At 37.8% G+C, this 19,609-nt stretch overlaps 1 protein-coding gene across 4 annotated transcripts in view; it reads left to right on the top strand.

Annotated features, from left to right (window-relative positions):
• Positions 1-19,609, top strand: part of adgrb3 (adhesion G protein-coupled receptor B3) — a 226,121-nt gene that overhangs the window by 196,421 nt on the left and 10,091 nt on the right. For all 4 annotated transcript variants that reach the window (XM_048205753.1, XM_048205754.1, XM_048205752.1 and 1 more), the window contains 8 exons: positions 6,657-6,807; positions 11,728-11,797; positions 12,161-12,227; positions 12,700-12,785; positions 14,675-14,773; positions 15,733-15,904; positions 18,168-18,263; positions 19,137-19,176. In XM_048205753.1, coding sequence (XP_048061710.1) covers positions 6,657-6,807; positions 11,728-11,797; positions 12,161-12,227; positions 12,700-12,785; positions 14,675-14,773; positions 15,733-15,904; positions 18,168-18,263; positions 19,137-19,176 — 781 coding nt within the window. The remainder of the gene's footprint in view (positions 1-6,656; positions 6,808-11,727; positions 11,798-12,160; positions 12,228-12,699; positions 12,786-14,674; positions 14,774-15,732; positions 15,905-18,167; positions 18,264-19,136; positions 19,177-19,609) is intronic.

Below are 19,609 nucleotides of genomic sequence, written 5' to 3'. Positions count from 1 at the left end.
ACCTAATCAAAAAAAAAAAAAAAAAAAATATATATATATATATATATATATATATATATATATATATATATATATATATATATATATCAAGTTGATTCGCAGTTCATCTCAAGTTTTCAAAAACTTGGAGTTAATTTTTTATTTATTTTGATTAAAATGCATTTTCTAAATCATAACAGAGAGCTACTGCATTTCATTGGCTCTGTACTTGCACTCTGCAGAATGACAATAAAGATGAATATGATCTAACCTAAAAATATATATATATATACTACAGCACGATTTGCAGTGCATCTCTAGTTTTCAACATCATAGATATGTTTTATTTTATTTTGACTAAAACTCATATTGTTAAAAAAACATCTTGTAAAATAAGCTATTCCACAATTAAAGCTTTAGGATATCTGATTATGAGTTTCATTTGTGAAGTGCTTTAAATTCATTACATTATTGCATTCGTTGTATTAGCATTTTGTTGAAGTGTATCAACATAATGTTCTCTAGTGAGTTCAAACATGCAGTTTCATTAATGAAACCCAGCTGAATCTCATTAGATGTCCATTGTTTTACCATGATTTAACAGTTCTCATAAATTGAAGCATATTATATAGGATTATTTATTTTCATATTTGTTTCAACCTCAACTGTGTGTCCGGAAGCTTACTGAAGCAAGTTAGCATTACACCAGAGTCTCATCGTTCATGTATGAAAATGAACTCGCTAACCTTACAGTTAATGTCTCGAACCCTCCCTGGCTTCACGCTCACGTACATGGATCCCAGCAGAGCGCACCAGCATCAGCCCTTCGACATATACACACACGCCTTCCTTTACGTCAGCTATGTTGTTCTTTACCGTTCTCTTGAACTTCCTCTGTTGCCATGGATACAGACACAGTGGGCTCAATATCTCCCGGCAATTTGCCTTTGTAAAGGGCAGTGTGTACTCAGGATTTCAGCTGAGGCTGTGTGCCACCCCCTCCACTTCCTCTGCTGCCCAGCTCTTCAGGCAAACCCACACGCATACAGATATAGTACATTTGGTACTTAAAGATACAAGTCAAATTCCCACTCAGGTTAGGAGCTTTCATGTGCTTTCAATTACCTTTAAATGTGATCTGACCGCACCTTGTTGCTCTGTGTGATGTTATCTATATAGGAGACCTGCGGGAGTATGCTTTGTTTTTGTTCTGTTTGTAGTTTTTTGCTATGTGTATTTGCCTAAACGGTCATGCAAGCTACTTGTTAAGAGTGTCAATCGATACTATATTTATAGCAGTTAGTTTATGCTCCGTGTGGCATAAGTGTTTCTTCATCAGTCATTAGCACTGGCCCATATGGCTGTGAGGTCCTGCGGTGACATGCATGTGCCATGAGCCACATCACCTCCCATCTTGTTTGCTAAGCAGCTAGCATTAGGCAGAAAATGGAGCGAAATGCATCTGACGCCTAGAAATGCCTCTAAAAATGTGGTGCTGAGATCCAGTTGTAAATGTTTTGAAGTATCTAACTCTAGTTTAAAGTATCTTCCAGCACTGGAGTATGAATAGACAATGCTAAGTGTTTATGTAACAGTAAGTGTGAAAATTTAGCTGAAAAATCCTTAGCTGTGGCCTAGTAGTTAGGCCTACTTCTGCTTTTACACAATATTGAAGTCTCCAATGCTTACTAATGCTGCATTTATTTGATTAGAAATACAGTAATACTGTAAAATATTATTACAATTTCTAATGTGTTTTCCATTTTATTATATTTTAAAATATCATTTATTCCTGTGATGCAAAGATGAATACTCCCAGTCCTCAGTGTCATTCTTCAGAAATCATTCCAATATGCTGATTTGCTGCTCAAGAAACATCTTATAATTATCATCAATGTTGAAAACAGTTGGGCTGCTTAATATTTTTGTGATACATTTTCAATACCGGCAAGAAATGACTGAGGGCTAATCCCCAATCACCCCCCGGGTGCCACAGCAAAATAGCTGCCCACTGTTCTGGGTGTGTGTCCACGATTTGCTCTAATTTGGGTTACCATACTTGGCCTTCACATGTCACTAAAAGTTATAAAAAGATCCAAATTGTAGAGATTGTGAAGTTGTATACTAATTGTAGAGATTATACTAATTATATAACCACAATTCTGTAAGTCAAGGAACAGTGTATGCGGAAGGAAACATTGGTCCAGAAGTCGTCTGGCTTAGATGCACCCTGGGTGTGAACTTCAAGCTAAATCTCCCGGATGTTGTGTGCATGTGCTCATGAAAGCTGGTTTACTGAAGAGTTGTGGTTTTATGACAGCATGAGAGAGCTAAACAGCATCAGGTGTCCCATCACATCTGCCAGCTGATCCATTTTCACAGCATTTGTCTTGGCCACATCAGGTGGACCGGGATCAGGTGGAAGCAGGGTCTTCATCACGTTCTGTCCAGCTTGTCTCTGGCTCATGCCGGCCGTGCTCTCAGCTCTCTTCTGTGCCATGAGCATCCAGGTTCTCCCTCTACCAGATTCACTTGTCGGCGGCTAGCTGCTGGGTAGATTTGCCTCCAAGTTCACCACCCTTAATGTGCTTTACCCAAGACATGTTCCTGTATCAGCATCCATGATGGGTCTTTCCTATCAGCCAATCAGCTTTTCGGGACTTTAGAGGGAATTTTACAACATTATCATCAACCAGTCAGCATCCATTGACTTGTGTATATATATTAAGGGTGCTCAGGTCAGGGTTTTTGGGGCCAATCACTGATTACCGATCACTGGAAGCAGTGTTGGCTGATACTGATCACCGATATGATCACTGAAATAAATAATACTACATGATAAATATAATGCTTCAAATAGATCCATGGTGTTATTTAAAGTATCATGAATTGACAACTATTTATTGTCAAGCAACATGTGCAACATATTCCATTCCCTCTCTTAGAGGTGATTAGGAACAGCTTAGAGCTTAACAAATAGAGCATTCTTGTGAAATAAATAATAAAAAAAACAGTCTTTATCAACAGAAAGTAATCAAGTGTAAAACAACACTGCATAGTCTTTAATGTGTAAATTAAATATAGATTAATCAATCTAAATCTACTACTGTAGAGAGCAACTAGTGATATTTCTGTCTTTTGTTTTTTAATCAACATTGAAACAGGCGGCCGCAGGTTTATTAGGCTGCTGTAACTTTAGGACCAAATATACTGTTACACATGTGAATTATTTCCCAAATGTTTATGTCCACTTAATACATAACAGACTGTTTTAAGCGAATACTCAAAAAACCGGGCATGTTGACATATTTGTGTGTATTTAACCATTTAGGTGTGAATCCAAAAGCTCAGAGTTCACTTTGCTTTTCCGTGTTTCACTCCATCTCGGACAGAAGCGCACAGAAAGACGGTTGAGGAACAGTATCTCTTTTGCAGCATAATGCAGTTTTAACATCTCTTTTTATTATCGAGCACATCCTTCAGTTTAGCAACAATAGACTTCCTTTTTACCACAATCATTGATCTAGCTGATTTGGACGTTAAGTTTGGACTTTTAGGAAGGAATGAAAGCGCACCACTGTGAAGGAAAGAAATGCACTAAAATCGCACAGCTCTAGTTTGTTGCTGTCATTGCAATGTCTCCACAAAGATGTTGCAAATTTATTGTCTTTTTCAGACACCTGGTAGAACTGCCAGGCCAGTTTTTCAGTCAATGGATGCTGATTGGTTGATAAGAATGTTGTATAAAACCCTCTAAAGTCCCGAAAAGCTGATTGGCTGATAGGAAAGACCCATCATGGATGCTGATACAGGAACATGTCTTGGGTAAAGCACATTAAGGGTGGTGAACTTGGAGGCAAATCTACCCAGCAGCTAGCCGCCGACAAGTGAATCTGGTAGAGGGAGAACCTGGATGCTCATGGCACAGAAGAGAGCTGAGAGCACAGCTGACATGAGCCAGAGACAAGCTGGACAGAACGTAACGAAGACCCTGCTTACACCTGATCCCGGTCCACCTGATGTGGCCAAGACAAATGCTGTGAAAATGGATCAGCTGGCAGCATGTGATGGGACACCTGATGCTGTTGAGCTCTCATAAGACCACAACTCCTCAGTAAACCAGCTTTCATGAGAGATTTAGCTTGAAGTCCTAAACTAACTTTTTGCCACACCTGCCAATGGCCAGTGACTTAAGAAAATTTACTGGCCATAAATATATTTTACTGGCCATGAAACTGTTTTCGCAAAAACGGGCAGTAATGACACCAGCATTTTAGATACCATTTTAGATTCTCTATTCCAATTTAGATACCACAGCTAAAACTACTAGCCTAATAAAATGTAAAACATTATTAAAGAACAAAAAAAAAACAGATATTCAAATTATAAGCAACAGCACACATTAATACAGTACAAGGCACTGCATATAGTCCCTTTCATGTCTTGCACTTGAATATTCAAATTGGCAAGGCTCAGCGTTGTTCACGTTTAGCTATTCACGTTCATGTTCTCACAGCATTGCATTGTTAGGATTTATAAAATTTTAGGCCCTGTATGTATATATATGTCATGGAAGTTCATTGGTCAGATCTAGTGGGAACCCCAGTTTTAGGAGAGAGGTGTTTTTGTCACATGCTGATCATTCCAGTCTTAAAAGATTTGCATGAGACACACTGACTGCCAAATTCAGTGATACTCATTTGGTGAGAAAGATGTGCTTTTGGTGCTGAAGACATCTCATACTCTCTGTCTGCTCGCTATTGGTGGCAAAGTGTTAAGAATGTCCAGATCACACGTTTTAATTACAGCAAGATTTTCTAGATTTGGAATCAGAAGCATGGGATGTGGGCCATATGACCAATAATACAGTATGTTTAAGTTTATATCACTTAAACTTGGTCATACTGATTTGCTCATACTGACTCATTTATATCACCTGACGACGACCGAATAGGTTGAAACGTTGTTTGCTCATTAATATGTAATTTATTCCTGTGATGACAATGCTAAATTTTCAGAAGGCATTACTTCGGTCTTCAGTGTCACATAATCCTTCAGAAATCATTCATAAATGCTGATTTGCTGCTCAAGAAGCATTTATTATTATTAATGTTGAAAGCAGTTTGCTGCTAAATATTTTGGAGGAAATATAGTTCAAAAGAACAGAATTTATTTGAAGTATCATTTTTTTTGTAACCATGTAAAACACTTTTGATCAGTTTAATGCATCCTTGCTGGATAAAAGTATTAATTTCTTTCCAAAAAATATTTTAATGACCCCATTATTTTCTATGAATAAAATTATTATATACAGTACAGTCCAAAAGTTTGGAACCACTAAGATTTTTAATGTTTTTAAAAGAAGTTTCGTCTGCTCACCAAGGCTACATTTATTTAATTAAAAATACAGTAAAAAACAGTAATATTGTGAAATATTATTACAATTTAAAATAACTGTGTACTATTTAAATATATTTGACAAAGTCATTTATTCCTGTGATGCAAAGCTGAATTTTCAGCATCGTTACTCCAGTCTTCAGTGTCACATGATCCTTCAGAAATCATTCTAATATGCTGATTTGCTGCTCAATAAACATTTATGATTATTTTCAATGTTGAAAACAGTTGTGTACTTTTTTTTTCAGGATTCCTTGATGAATAGAAAGTTCAAAAGAACAGCATTTATCTGAAATACAAAGCTTCTGTAGCATTATACACTACCGTTCAAAAGTTTGGGGTCAGTAAGAATTTTTATTTTTTTTTTTGAAAAGAAATTAAAGAAATGAATACTTTTATTCAGCAAGGATGCATTAAATCAATCAAAAGTGGCAGTAAAGACATTTATAATGTTACAAAAGATTAGATTTCAGATAAACACTGTTCTTTTGAACTTTCTATTCATCAAATAATCCTGAAAAAAAATATTGTACACAAATATTTTGTACAATTGTACACATTAAATGTTTCTTGAGCAGCAGATCAGCATATTAGAATGATTTCTGAAGGATCATGTGACACTGAAGACTGGAGTAATGATGCTGAAAATTCAGCTTTGCCATCACAGGAATAAATTACTTTGTGAAATATATTCAAATAGAAAACAGTTATTTTAAATTGTAATAATATTTCACAATATTACTGTTTTTACTGTATTTTTAATTAAATAAATGTAGCCTTAGTGAGCAGACGAAACTTCTTTTAAAAACATTAAAAATCTTAGTGGTTCCAAACTTTTGGACTGTACTGTATATATATTTTTTAATCCAAATAATATCCACAAGATCACATTGTGAACACGGTACATACAATGCCCAGTCCTAAATGATGGTCTAGACAAGTCTGGAGCAAAACATGTTTTCTTTCTGCCACTTTGTTGTTTTTTAGTCGCAAACTTTTCATGACACCTTTTGTGAAAATCAAAGGGAGTAGATGCATTAAAGGATCAATTTTTTTGTACCTCACTATTTTTTTCAGTCTTGGTGGTTTCAGTGAGTTCACATTTCCTATAATTTTAATACATTTTAATGAGTGAATGTTAGTACTTTCCACCCAAAGTCTGGCTCGGTCAGTGTGATATTGGATTGACAGTCCAAAAACCTTCATTTGGACTTGACATGAATGTTTCAAAATATTTGATCAGTTTCTCCTCCGCCTCTCTCTCTCTGTTGAATGGACAGGGCATATGCACGATGACAACTGCATTTCTGCACTTCTTTTTCCTGGCGTCCTTCTGCTGGGTTTTGACAGAAGCTTGGCAGTCCTATATGGCTGTGACAGGGAAAGTTCGGACCAGGCTCATTCGGAAACGCTTCCTCTGCCTGGGATGGGGTGAGTGCTTGGATCTCCATAACACTTACAGTATCTCTACATCTCTCCCTCTATCTCTCTTTCTTCACTACTGTGCATTTGTACTGCTCCATCATCATCATCACCATGCAGCTGGTGTTTACTTCTCAAATATGGACAATGTGAGTGGGTAATTTTTAAATATCGTCTCGTATGTTCCATACCTCCCCAGGGTTTCTTATACAGGACCACTTTACGCACACATCAAATTGATTACAGAAGAGCAAATGCTCATCCCTCCAGTTACCTAGCAACAAACAAGGCTCTGTCTTTCCATCATTGCAGTGTTTTGCTGTGTGCAGAGGAAAAAGACATGACAGAAGAAGATATGTGAACCGTTTATTAGTTTTGCAATTTTAAAAACATTGATGGTGGATTAATTAAATTATTGGTATCCATGAAATGTTTCTTGAATTAGTTGTATGCACCAGTGCACAGCACATGTATAAAACAAGACTCACTTTTTAGATTCAGTGTTACAATTCATTCATAAGTGGTTTGTTTTCAGTATCTCAGAGCTTAATGGCGGAAGAATTGATGAGTGACGTCTGCTATTAAATGAGCTTGTTGCTCCTGCTTTTGTATCGGTCCGTGACTCCATTCCCAACAGTTGCTAAGAAGTGAATACGACCAGACCAATACTCACTCCCATGTCAACCAAGATGTTCATGTCTTTCTTTCTTCAGTCGAAAAGAAATTAAGGTTTTTGAGGAAAACATTCCTGGATTTTTCTCCATAAAGTGGACTTCAACAGGATTCAACGGGTTGAAGGTCAAAATTGCAGTTTTAATGCAGCTTCAAAGGGCTCTACACGATCCCAGATGAGGAATAAGGGTCTTGTCTAGCGAAGCGATCAAATGCTCTGCTCTGCGGCACACATTACACAATCACATCGGAAAGGTCACACGTGAGGTAGGCGGAAGTACTCTCATTTTCTCATCTAACATCAAATGGCGTTTGACTTAGTCTTTGCACGTTAAACTCTGGATCGGTACTTCTGCCTACGTCACGCGTGACCTTTCCAACGTGATTATATAATGCGTGGCTCATCGCAGAGCAGTGCAAGATGAGCATTTGTGGTTAAAAAGAGTATACATTTATTTATTTTTTTTATAGAAAATGACAGATCGTTTCGCTGGATTAGATACTTATTCCTCGTCTGTGATTGTGTAGAACCCTTTGAAGCTGCATTGAAACTGCAGTTTGCACCTTAAACCTGTTGATCCCCATTGGAGTCCACTTTATGGGGAAAAATCCTGGAATATTTTCCTCAAAACCTTCATTTCTTTTAGACTGAAGAAAGAAAGACATGAACATCTTGGATGACATTCCATTTTAATTCTGAAGTGAACTAATCCTTTAATGTCTACCTCTAACATGACACAACACAAAAATGTGGGACCACTTTTTTAGGTACACCTTGCTGGTACGGGTTGGACCCCCTTTTGCCTTCAGACCAGCCCGTCTGGCACCAACAATCATGCCATGTTCAAAGTCATTTAAATCATCCGTTTCCCTATTTTGATGCTCAGTTTGAACTTCAGCAGATCATTCTGACCATGTCTAAACTAGGTCTGGATGATTAATCGAAAAGTAATCGAAACCGAAATTCAGAACCTCTAACCGACGTAATTTTCCCATGTCGGTTATTTCAGCTTTTTAATCCTGTTAATAATTTCCCCCTAAAAACATACTACCACGTGTGTAGTCACGTGACTCCACCCCGTCCAGTCAGCGGCATGGAAGCAACACGGAGGCGAACTCAAACGCAGAGTCAACAAACATATTTTTCTACTTAACTACTTACAACCCACAGCTTCACAATTAATAGAGAGATGGTATGACAAATTCACACATGCAATCGCTCTCTCATTAATGCATTCAAATAAATGTACTGGTATCCCACCTTTAATAGTCAAGCATACTTACAGTACAAACCTTGTCAGTGAACTATGAGGGCAACATTTTTTTTTTTTTTTTTAAGTCATTAAATTAAACGAGAATAATTAATATCATCCAGCCCTACTCTAAACTTTTTCCCCTGAATGAATTCTATAGTAAACAGCCATGCAGTAATATCTTTTCATTTTATTTGGAACTAAATGATGTCTCAGATAAATGGTGTCTCAGTGTAAAGGTACTAATCTGAAACATCTGTTAAGGATCAGAAAACAAACAGCTGGTCTGTTTAATTGCATGACCCCTACTGAGGTCATATGAACACAAGAGGCATGTCGTTCTCACTATCTGGCAGACTGTGCTGTGTTTGTTCAACTATAAATCCACAGGTATAGTTTACATCTGTGAGGGAACAGCCATATCATTATGGACAGCTTGTAGGTCAAATTCATTAATCCTTCTCAGATATTCCCCCTTTTTTCATCCATCCAGAGTCTAAATGTCTTTGAGGACCCTTTGAGAAACAGAGGCGTTGAGTGCACTGCAGTGCGCTTTCCGATTGGTCGAGGATGAAACTGCTTGGTGGATAGGGGCGGAGCTTTGGTTAGACTCAGCAAAGGGGAGGGGGCCCACAAGACTCCTCACTGGTTCTTCAGACAAGCTGATTGCATCAATAAATTCAGCCACCAGTGCGAGAGGGATGGTGTTAATATTCAGATCACGGGACAGTGGCAGGAGCAGAAAGAGCCCTTTCATAATGGCAGTCTTGCTCGAGACCAGCTAAGATGAGAGACAGAGAAATGGAGAGAGAGTATTAGGAAGATAGCAGATATGACATTATACTTCAGCTCAAGACCTGTTTGATTCGTTTCAGCCTCTCTGTTCAAAAGCAGTTGTGGTAATTGCTTTTCACATGCTGGTTTTTAGTGTAAAACTCCAGGGATTCTTAGATTGTTTACCTGCTCTCATGTCACAAACGATTTAGAAGTTATATTGTTCCTGACTTGAAAACATGATGTGCTTCTGAAGATCTGCAGCGGTGTTTGCTAAGGCAACTGTTGCTCATGTTATTGGTTAATTATTTTAACAAATCTGTAACATGTTTACACTGCAGACTTGATGTCAGATGTTTGATTAGAAATGCATGATACACTATATTGCCAAAAGTATTGGGACACCCCTCCAAATAACTGAATTCAAGTGTTCCAATCACTTCCATGGCCACAGGTGTATAAAATCAAGCACCTAGGCATGCAGACTGCTTCTACAAACATTTGTGAAAGAATGGGTCACTCTCAGGAGCCCAGTGAATTCAAGCGTGGTACCGTGATAGGTTGCCACCTGTGCAATAAGTCTATGCGACTTCTGCACAGTGCGCAGAAGTCGCCAACTTTATGCAGAGTCAATAGCTACAGACCTCCAATCTGGATGTGGCCTTCAGATTAGCTCAAGAATAGCGCGTAGAGAGTTTCATGGAATGGGTTTCCATGGCCGAGCAGCTGCATCTAAGCCTTACATCACCAAGTGCAATGCAAAGCGTTGGATACAGAGGTGTAAAGCACGCTGCCATTGAAGAGCAGTGGAGATGTGTTCTCTGGAGTGACGAATCACGCTTCTCTATCCGATGGATGTGTCTGGGTTTGGCGGTTGACAGGAGAATGATACTTACCTGGCTGCATTGTGCCAAGTGTAAAGTTTGGTGGAGGGGGATTATGGTGTGGGGTTGTTTTTCAGGGGTTGGGCTTGGCCCCTTAGTTTCAGTGAAAGGAACTCTTAATGCTTCAGCATAGCAAGACATTTTGGACAATTTAATGCTCCAGATTTTGTGGTAACAGTTTGGGGATGGCCCCTTCCTGTTCCAACATGACTGCACACCAATGCACAAAGCAAGGTCCATAAAGACATGGATAAGCGAGTTTGGTGTGGAGGAACTTGACTGGCCTGCACAGAGTCCTGACCTCAACCGACAGAACACCTTTGGGATGAATTAGAGCGGAGACTGTGAGCCAGGCCTTCTCGTCCAACATCACTGCCTGACCTCACAAATGCGCTTCTAGAAGAATGGTCAAAAATTCACATAAACATACTCCTAAACCTTGTGGAAAGCCTTCCCAGAAGAATTGAGGCTGTTATAGCTGCAAAGGGCTCTCTCCATATTACTCCCTATGGATTAAGAATGGGATGATATTAAAGTTCATGTGCACATAAAGGCAGGCGTCCCAGAACTTTTGGCAATATAGTGTAAATATATATATATATATATATATATATATATATATATATATATATATATAATGTATGTGTGTGTGTATGTGTATAAAAATAAGGCGGAAATATATATATATGTGCTAAGTTCCCCTATTTTATATCTTTAGATTATTTTCACAACACTAATTATTTAATGGTAGCATCTGAGTTGGTTTTCCACAGTTGTACCTTGACAGGTTGTAAGTTGTGTTTGCACAATTTTGTGTATATATTTTATAGTTTTCACATGATTTTATATAATTTTATTAATTGGTTTGTTAAATACACACAATATTGTTGTTATTACTGTATTGTTTAATACAGTACCTCTTCAGTTAAAACCATAAACATATACTGTCCACTAAAGTGGACATCTGAAATCTCATTGAAAAGTATGTGTAAAAAAACATTTCAAATCTTGTTTTTAATGCCCTAAGAGCAATAAAAACACAGGAAAATAATCCTGACTGAGGTTGTCATAAGTCATGCATGAAAAGGGTAAATGTCAGCCATTTAACACTTTTCAAAGTGACACAACAGTTAAAAATATCCCATATTTCACAGGGATACTCTAGCATCCACTCAGAACACTTAAGCATCGTAGCGGCTGGTTTTGCACGGACAAGCTCCACTCGCATTACTTTCTTCTTATACTTAACCTCTGACTGAAGCTACTGTACATGTGCTGTGAATGTCTCCAGCTCTGAAGGATTACCCAGTATGTGGCCTTTAATCACTCCTGTGTCTCTTTTGAAGGATTACCTGCCTTGGTGGTCGCTATCTCAATGGGATTCACGAAAGCAAAAGGATATGGGACACCTCAATAGTAAGACATCTTGCTTTTTTCACTTATTGGTTTCTCTACCCAGAAACGTAAAAGATCCAACACATAGCACATGAAAATCATTCCAATTAAAACAGTGGCATGAAGTAGTGAGTCAGAGCCAAGAGACTGCAACAGTCTTACCTAGTTCTCCTGAGGATACCTGGATATAAACAGTGTTTTAAGATCTCTTTAGAGTTCTTGTTCCACACTAAAAGTCTCTCATGTAGAACCATGGCATATGGCTCCAGATCCCCAGACACTCAAGGACGATACGACTGTGTACTGCCATGCCCCATTAAGTTGATGCCGGATGTTAAATTTTATGCAAGATTTGCTGATAATTCGTTTTTTTTGTGTTTGCAGCTGTTGGCTATCTCTGGAAGGTGGTCTTCTCTATGCATTTGTGGGACCTGCTGCTGCAGTGGTGCTGGTAATTTTACACCTTGTTTATTTACAGTCATTTACCAGTCTTAACTACACACACCAGTGCCTTTATAATGTTTTATGTCATTTACTGGACTAGTCTAGCGTGCCAATGTTGAAATGGAAAATTGCCTCACTCTATTGTAGTACGAAATGAAGATTGTGTGACCCCCCGTCATTTATATGCATCATTAAGCAGTTCGTTTCTAGACTGAATTAAGATGTAAGGGTGGCACAGAGTCACACAACCACGCTTCTACACAACACTAAACAGTAGATTTATTTCTGTATTGTTGTATTTTTATAGTACAGCTTGAAGCTAGTTGTAAAATACTCAAAAACATTGAAAAGCACTATAATTTGTTTATATTCAAAGAAAGCCTTTGCATTTATGCTATAAACAATGCTGAAGATGTGTGGTTAATTTACTGCACAGATCAGGTCCTGACAGTGTTACTGTTTGTGTGTGTGTGTTACAGGTTAACATGGTGATTGGCATTCTGGTGTTTAATAAACTGGTTTCGAGAGATGGGATCCTGGATAAGAAACTAAAACATAGAGCAGGGTAAGTGCCAATTTAGCAACATTGCACAAACACATACATACAAAAAACTCATTAGCTCTGTTCCAAAACCTAATTCTGGGTTCACAAGGTGTCCTGACAATTTACTAAAAATGGTCTTTTCAATAAGGAATAAGGTTGGGCAGTTTCAATAAGGTTGGGCAGCTCGCAGTAACTACACATGCTTGTTGCTGCTTCCTGACATCCTGTCAGTATAGCTAAGGTGTGGAAATGAACTAATGAAAAGAAGAACATCTACACTTCCATTCAAAAGTTTATATATGTACACCGATCATGCATAACATTATGACTTAACACTGATTATCTCTTCATCACGGCACCTGTTAGTGGGTGGGATATATTAGGCAGAATTTTGTCCTCAAAGTTGATGTGTTAGAAGCAGGAAAAATGGGTAAGCGTAAGGATTTAAGTGAGTTTGACAAGGGCCAAATTGTGATGGCTAGACCACTGGGTCAGAGCATCTCCAAAACTGCAGCTCTTGTGGGGTGTTCCTGGTCTGCAGCGTTCAGTATCTATCAAAAGTGATCCAAGGAAGGAACAGTGGTGAACCGGTGACAGGGTCATGGGCGGCCAAGGATCATTGATGCATGTGGGGAGTGAAGGCTGGCCCATGTGGTCCGATCCAACAGACGAGCTACTGTAGCTCAAATTGCTCAAGAAGTTAATGCTGGTTCTGATAGGAAGGTGTCAGAATACACAGTGCATCACAGTTTGTTGCGTATGGGGCTGCATAGCCGCAGACCAGTCAGAGTGCCCATGCTGACCCCTGTCCACCACCGAAAGCGCCAACAGTGAGCATCAGAACTGGACCACGGAGCAATGGAAGAAGGTGGCCTGGTCTGATGAATCACGTTTCCTTTTACATCACGTGGATGTCTGGGTGCGTGTGCGTTGCTTACCTGGGGAACACATGGCACCAGGATGCACTATGTGAAGAAGACAAGCCGGCAGAGGAATTGTGATGCTTTGGGCAATGTTCTGCTGGGAAACCTTGGGTCCTGCCATCCATCTGGATGTTACTTTGACACGTACCATCTACCTAAGCATTGTTGCAGACCATGTACACCCTTTCATGGAAACGGTATTCCCTGGTGGTTGTGGCCTCTTTCAGCAGGATAATGTGCCCTGCCACAAAGCAAAAATGGTTTAGGAATGGTTTGAGTAGCACAACGAGTTTGAGGTGTTGACTTGGCCTCCAAATTTCCCAGATCTCAATCCAATCAAGCATCTGTGGGATGTGCTGAACAAACAAGTCCGATCCATGGAGGCTCCACCTCACAACTTACAGGACTTAAAGGATCTGCTGCTAACATCTTGGAGTCAGATACCACAGCACACCTTCAGGGGTCTAGTGGAGTCCATGTCTCGATGGGTATATATATATATATATATATATATATATATATATATATATATATATATATATATATATATATATAAAATATATAGCAAGGGTGCATTAAATTGATCAAAAGTAACAGTAAATACATTTATAATATTACAGAAGATTTAAAACCTGTTTTCTTAGCAACACCAAACTGTTTTGGAGTCAACAGTGAGTGTCATGCTAAACCGCCTTAAAAGGTAGTCACCTGTGTTGACAGTATGCTATAAGACCTCATTAGGTTTTGGAACAGAGCTATAGTGTCATCTGAGCATGACATAACTGCAGAAACAGGTTGTCCTGATCCAAATTTACACCATTAGAGATATTTCCAGCTTAGTCTAGCTGCTCAAACAAACCGATTCAAATTCTGGTGCTACTAAATATGCAGAAATTACACACTTCCAAAAGAAACTGTTTTGGTATAATCAGATCACCATGTAAATATGTTCCCTCTGTGTTGTCTGGTTATTTGACTGTCCTGCAGGCAGATGAGCGAGCCCCATACAGGACTAACTTTAAAATGTGCCAAATGTGGCGTTGTCTCAACTACTGCTTTATCAGCAACAACGGCCAGCAATGCCATGTAAGTACCCAGCAATGCCTCAGCAAAATCGATTATGCTGATTAAGCTGCATGCGCGAGTGTGCGCGTGTCCTTCCCCTTGCCTCAGGGAAGGAGATTGTGGAGGTGTTAAATGAACAGCTGGCTCTTGTTCTCCGTCTGTAATATGTTGACACACTCTATTGGAACAATGGATTGTTTGCTGTGCTCTTGATGATAATGGCGGCAATTTAGGACAGTTTGGACATGCATGCTTTCATCTGGTATGAAACTGGCAAACAAAATCTATCTTCACTTCACCGTATATGTTCTATAGAGTGCAACAGAAGACATCTGTACAAATCCCCACAATTTTTCCAATGGAAAAATATATATTTTTACAATGGCACATAAACCTTTCAAGACAGACCAACCATGACATCTGAGGATGTTTGAGTTCAACGTAATTTTTATGAGATGTAGCCTCCCTACACTCTCAAACTAGTATATAAAATATTCTAATAATTATTTAAATAAAATGTAATAATAATAATAATAAACGTATTTTATACTTAGTCAATGACCAGTATATTTGAATATTTTTGCAATAAAATAATAAACATTGTATTTTATACCTGTAGTTAATTACTAGTATAACTGAATATTTTATTTATTTTATTACTGCAATACAATATAATAATTATCATATACTTTATATTTTATTTATCAATGATTAGTCAAGTGATAAGTAATTCCCTCACAAACAAATTTAATTGCCTTTTTTCAGATTTTTATGTACTTTTTTAATTCAAATCAAAGACTAATGTTATGATTCCTCTTAAAGCTGGTTGGTTTGTTTGAGGCTTAGAGCTTTTTCATTGAATTGTGTTTGTGTGTTTTTTTGAATGCCTATTTAGGAAATGAATGGGTCAAACTATTTTTGGGACCAATGCCACAATGCTGTCGTTTTTGTTCATTCCACCATCTCTGTTTCTGTCTCAGGGCCTCCCTGTGGAGTTCCTGTGTTGTCCTCCCTCTGTTAGCTCTCACCTGGATGTCTGCAGTGCTGGCCATGACGGACAAACGCTCAATTTTATTCCAGATCCTCTTCGCGGTCTTTGACTCCCTGCAAGGCTTTGTCATAGTCATGGTCCACTGTATCCTCAGAAGAGAGGTAGGGCTGGAACCAGTAAAATCCCTTACAGTTCCTTCACAGGTCCAGTTAATTTTACTCCGTGCCCAGTTTTCTTTAAAGGAATAGCTCATCCAAAATATGAATATTCTGTCATCATATAATGACCAACATGTTCAGACCTGTATGATTTTCTTTCTTCTGTAGAAGACAAAAGAAGATATTTTGATTTTGTTTTACTATACAATTAACTTCTGCAAAATAAAGAAAAGCAGTTGTACTTCTTGGTCTGAACCGTGTACTCATTAATGTGAGTACTACCATGAGTACTAGTATTTCACAAAACCACTTTCAGACCAGCCAAACCAGCAATATTCACCCTTAAAATATGTCCTGACTGATCCCCAAATGAATCTCTGATGAATCCCTCTGCCTCTGAAACAACTTTCCTTTTGGGCTGACATCAACAAGCCCTTTTATTTTGTCATTTAGAGATCACATCTGCTGGCCCATTCTGGTACACTTTTCAAGTCCAATTAAATCCTGCATTTTTTCCTCGATTAACATCTTGTTTTTCTCAAAAGTTTGTCATATTGTCAGTGTTGGGTGTAACTCACTACTGAAATTTAATTACTTTTCCCTTGAAAAAGTAAAGTAAGGGATTATTCTTATTTTTTCTGTCATTTAATTACAGTTACTTCTAATGTAATTGCATTAAATACTGTATAGTTTATAGAACAATTCTGTATAAAAAAAATAGTGGACTTAATATCAAAATTTAACGTCTAATGTTAAAATGTGTTTTTAATTTAAAGGTGCCCAAGAATGCTTTTTCACAAGATGTAATATAAGTCTATGGTGTCTTCTGAATGTGTCTGTGAAGTTTCAGCTCAAAATACCCCATAGATTTTTTTTAATAAATTTTTTTAACTGCCTATTTTGGGGCATCATTAACAATGCACTGATTTACACTCGGCGCCGCCACCTTAAATCGCGTGCTCCCTGCCACACAAGCTGTCGACTATATTACAGCGCATTTACAAAGTTCACACAGCTAATATAACCCTCAAATGGATCTTTACAAGATGTTCGTCATGCATGCTGTATGCATGCTTCGAATTATGTGAGTAAAGTATTTATTTGGATGTTAAAGTTTTATTCTGAGTGAATTTGAGGCTGTCCTCCGTGGCTAACGGCTAATGCTACACTGTTGGAGAGATTTATAAAGAATGATGTTGTGTTTATGAATTATACAGACTGCAAGTGTTTAAAAATGAAAATAGCGACGGCTCTCTTGTCTCCGTGAATACAGTAAGAAACGATGGTAACTTTAACCACATTTAACAGTACATTAGCAATATGCTAACGAAACATTTAGAAAGACAATTTACAAATATCAGTAAAAATATCATGCTATCATGGATTATGTCAGTTATTATTGCTCCATCTGCCATTTTTCGCTGTTGTTCTTGCTTACCTAGTCTGATGATTCGGCTGTGTGCAGCTCCAGACGTTAACTGGCTACCCTTGTGTAATCCCTTTCATAATGTTGGGAACATGAGCTGGCATATGCAAATATTGGGGGCGTACACCCCAACTGTTACGTAACAGTCGGTGTTATGTTGAGATTCGCCTGTTCTTCGGAGGTCGTTTAAACAAATGAGATTTATATAAGAAGGAGGAAACAATGGAGTTTGAGACTCACTGTATGTCTTTTCCATGTACTGAACTCTTGTTATTTAACTATGCCAAGGTAAATTAAATTTTTGAATCTAGGGCACCTTTAACCTTCTTCCTTTAAATACTTTCCTCAGTTCAAGAATAATTTATGCTATTTTATATTATGTATTTGAAAGAATTAAATGACCAGTTTCATGTCTTTGTATTGTTCAACTTGTCGAGGTCGATTATGGGATTTAGAAATTAATTAGTAATAAGTAATGCAATACTTTTTGGAGAGAGTAATTAGTATAGTAATCTAATTACACTGTTGAAGATGTAACAATATCTAGTAATTAATTACTTTTTTTAGAGTAACTTACCCAACACTGCAGAATAAATCTCATTTTAAAATAGATTAACCTAAAAAAAAAAAAAAAGAAAGAGAAATTGTAACAATATTTCACAATATTACTTTTTTACTGCATTTCTGATCAAATAAATGCAGCCTCGCTGAGCATAAGAAGCTTCTTTCAGAAACATTTTAAAACCCTGAAGCAACGTGCCTCTTCGTAATGTTTTGTATAGTATGATAACATATGTTGTTGCCGAGGTTTAACAATGCGTCTAAAATGATGGTTCACAGGTTCAAGATGCCTTCAGATGTCGTCTGAGAAACTGTCAAGACCCCATTAATGCTGACGCGACTGGTACATTCCCCAACGGGCATGCACAGATCATGGTAAGAAACAAGACTCCCGAGAGTTTAGTATTCTTCCACTGTACAGTCACAAACTCAGCAGGAATACGCTCTTCTCATAAATTAGGTGCAAAAACATTTGCATCTGGCTTGATGCTATTAGATGTATGCGCTGTGACCTCTTGATATAATGGAGCGCTTTTCCCTACTATGAGTCTTTGTTATACAGTGTTATTGCTTATACAGTTCTGACAGGATATGGAGAAATGGAGAATTGTCTTTACTTAATTAATAACAGCAATTCTTTTATCCATATCCTTTGGCTTTCCTCTGGCCTTCGCTTTTCTCAGATGGGACCCATTTGTCATATTTCATACCGGTCTTTCTCATCCTTCACTTGCTTGAGGGAGTAATTGCTGTTAAAACGGTTCCAGAGATGCGTGACCCGTGCAGAACCACTGGCACATAATGATCACAGTTCTCATTTATGTTTTGATTTAAAGTTTCTTTACTAGAAGCATTTCACTATAATGAGGCCTCCAGTGTACAGACTGCCTTTGATTCGCCACTGTCGATGGCTCCTCTATTGTGATACCTGAATAATCTCATTCTATTTATAAATGGGTTCGACAGACGACTGTTTTCTCTGTGAGGCTCTGGGACGTGGTTAGACTGCAGACACAAGCCAGCAAAGTCATACAATTTGAGAATAATCTCATGATAGCATTAATATGTTGGACTGTATTACCTTACAGATGTATTATTCTGATTTTACATGGTTGATTAGACGGGAAAATGCTTTTATGTCTGCAACTGTCAAAGTTAAAATAAAGCTTTTATGTTTTAGTACTAAATCAAACTCCTTGTGCATGTCTAATTTTACAATGGCTTTGTCTGCTTCTTTTTTTTCCACAGACGGACTTTGAGAAAGACGTGGACATCGCATGTCGATCAGGTAAGAAACAGATGGTGCACTATTAATGTGTTTCATAATTACTTCTACTCTCCTGGGCCAAAAAAGGCCCAAGAGACTAAACATTCAGGTTGAACATCAGAACCGTAGAGGTCCCAGTGGAATGGGACAGTCATCCAATGTGATAGTTTTCATAGATAAAGTGCAGATTTTTTTTTTTTTTTTCTTTGATAGATACTGATACACATTTGGACTGCTTCTAAAGCATAAAAAGTTTAATTTTTAATTTCATAGAATATTATATTCATGGACTTTATATATTAATTTCATTGTATAAATAATATATAAACCTAATTAAAATAAATTTAATCTTGTTAAAATTAAGCACACAAATGTGCTGGCAATTTCAGTCTTTAAAGTTTTGTAAAACACTTGTATGTCTCTAAAGTACTTCTGTAAAAGATGTCCATATATT

The sequence above is a fragment of the Megalobrama amblycephala genome, linkage group LG10 (assembly GCF_018812025.1).
Source record: "Megalobrama amblycephala isolate DHTTF-2021 linkage group LG10, ASM1881202v1, whole genome shotgun sequence".
Taxonomy (NCBI): Eukaryota; Metazoa; Chordata; class Actinopteri; order Cypriniformes; family Xenocyprididae; genus Megalobrama; species Megalobrama amblycephala.
This window is presented reverse-complemented; position numbering and strand designations above follow the sequence as displayed.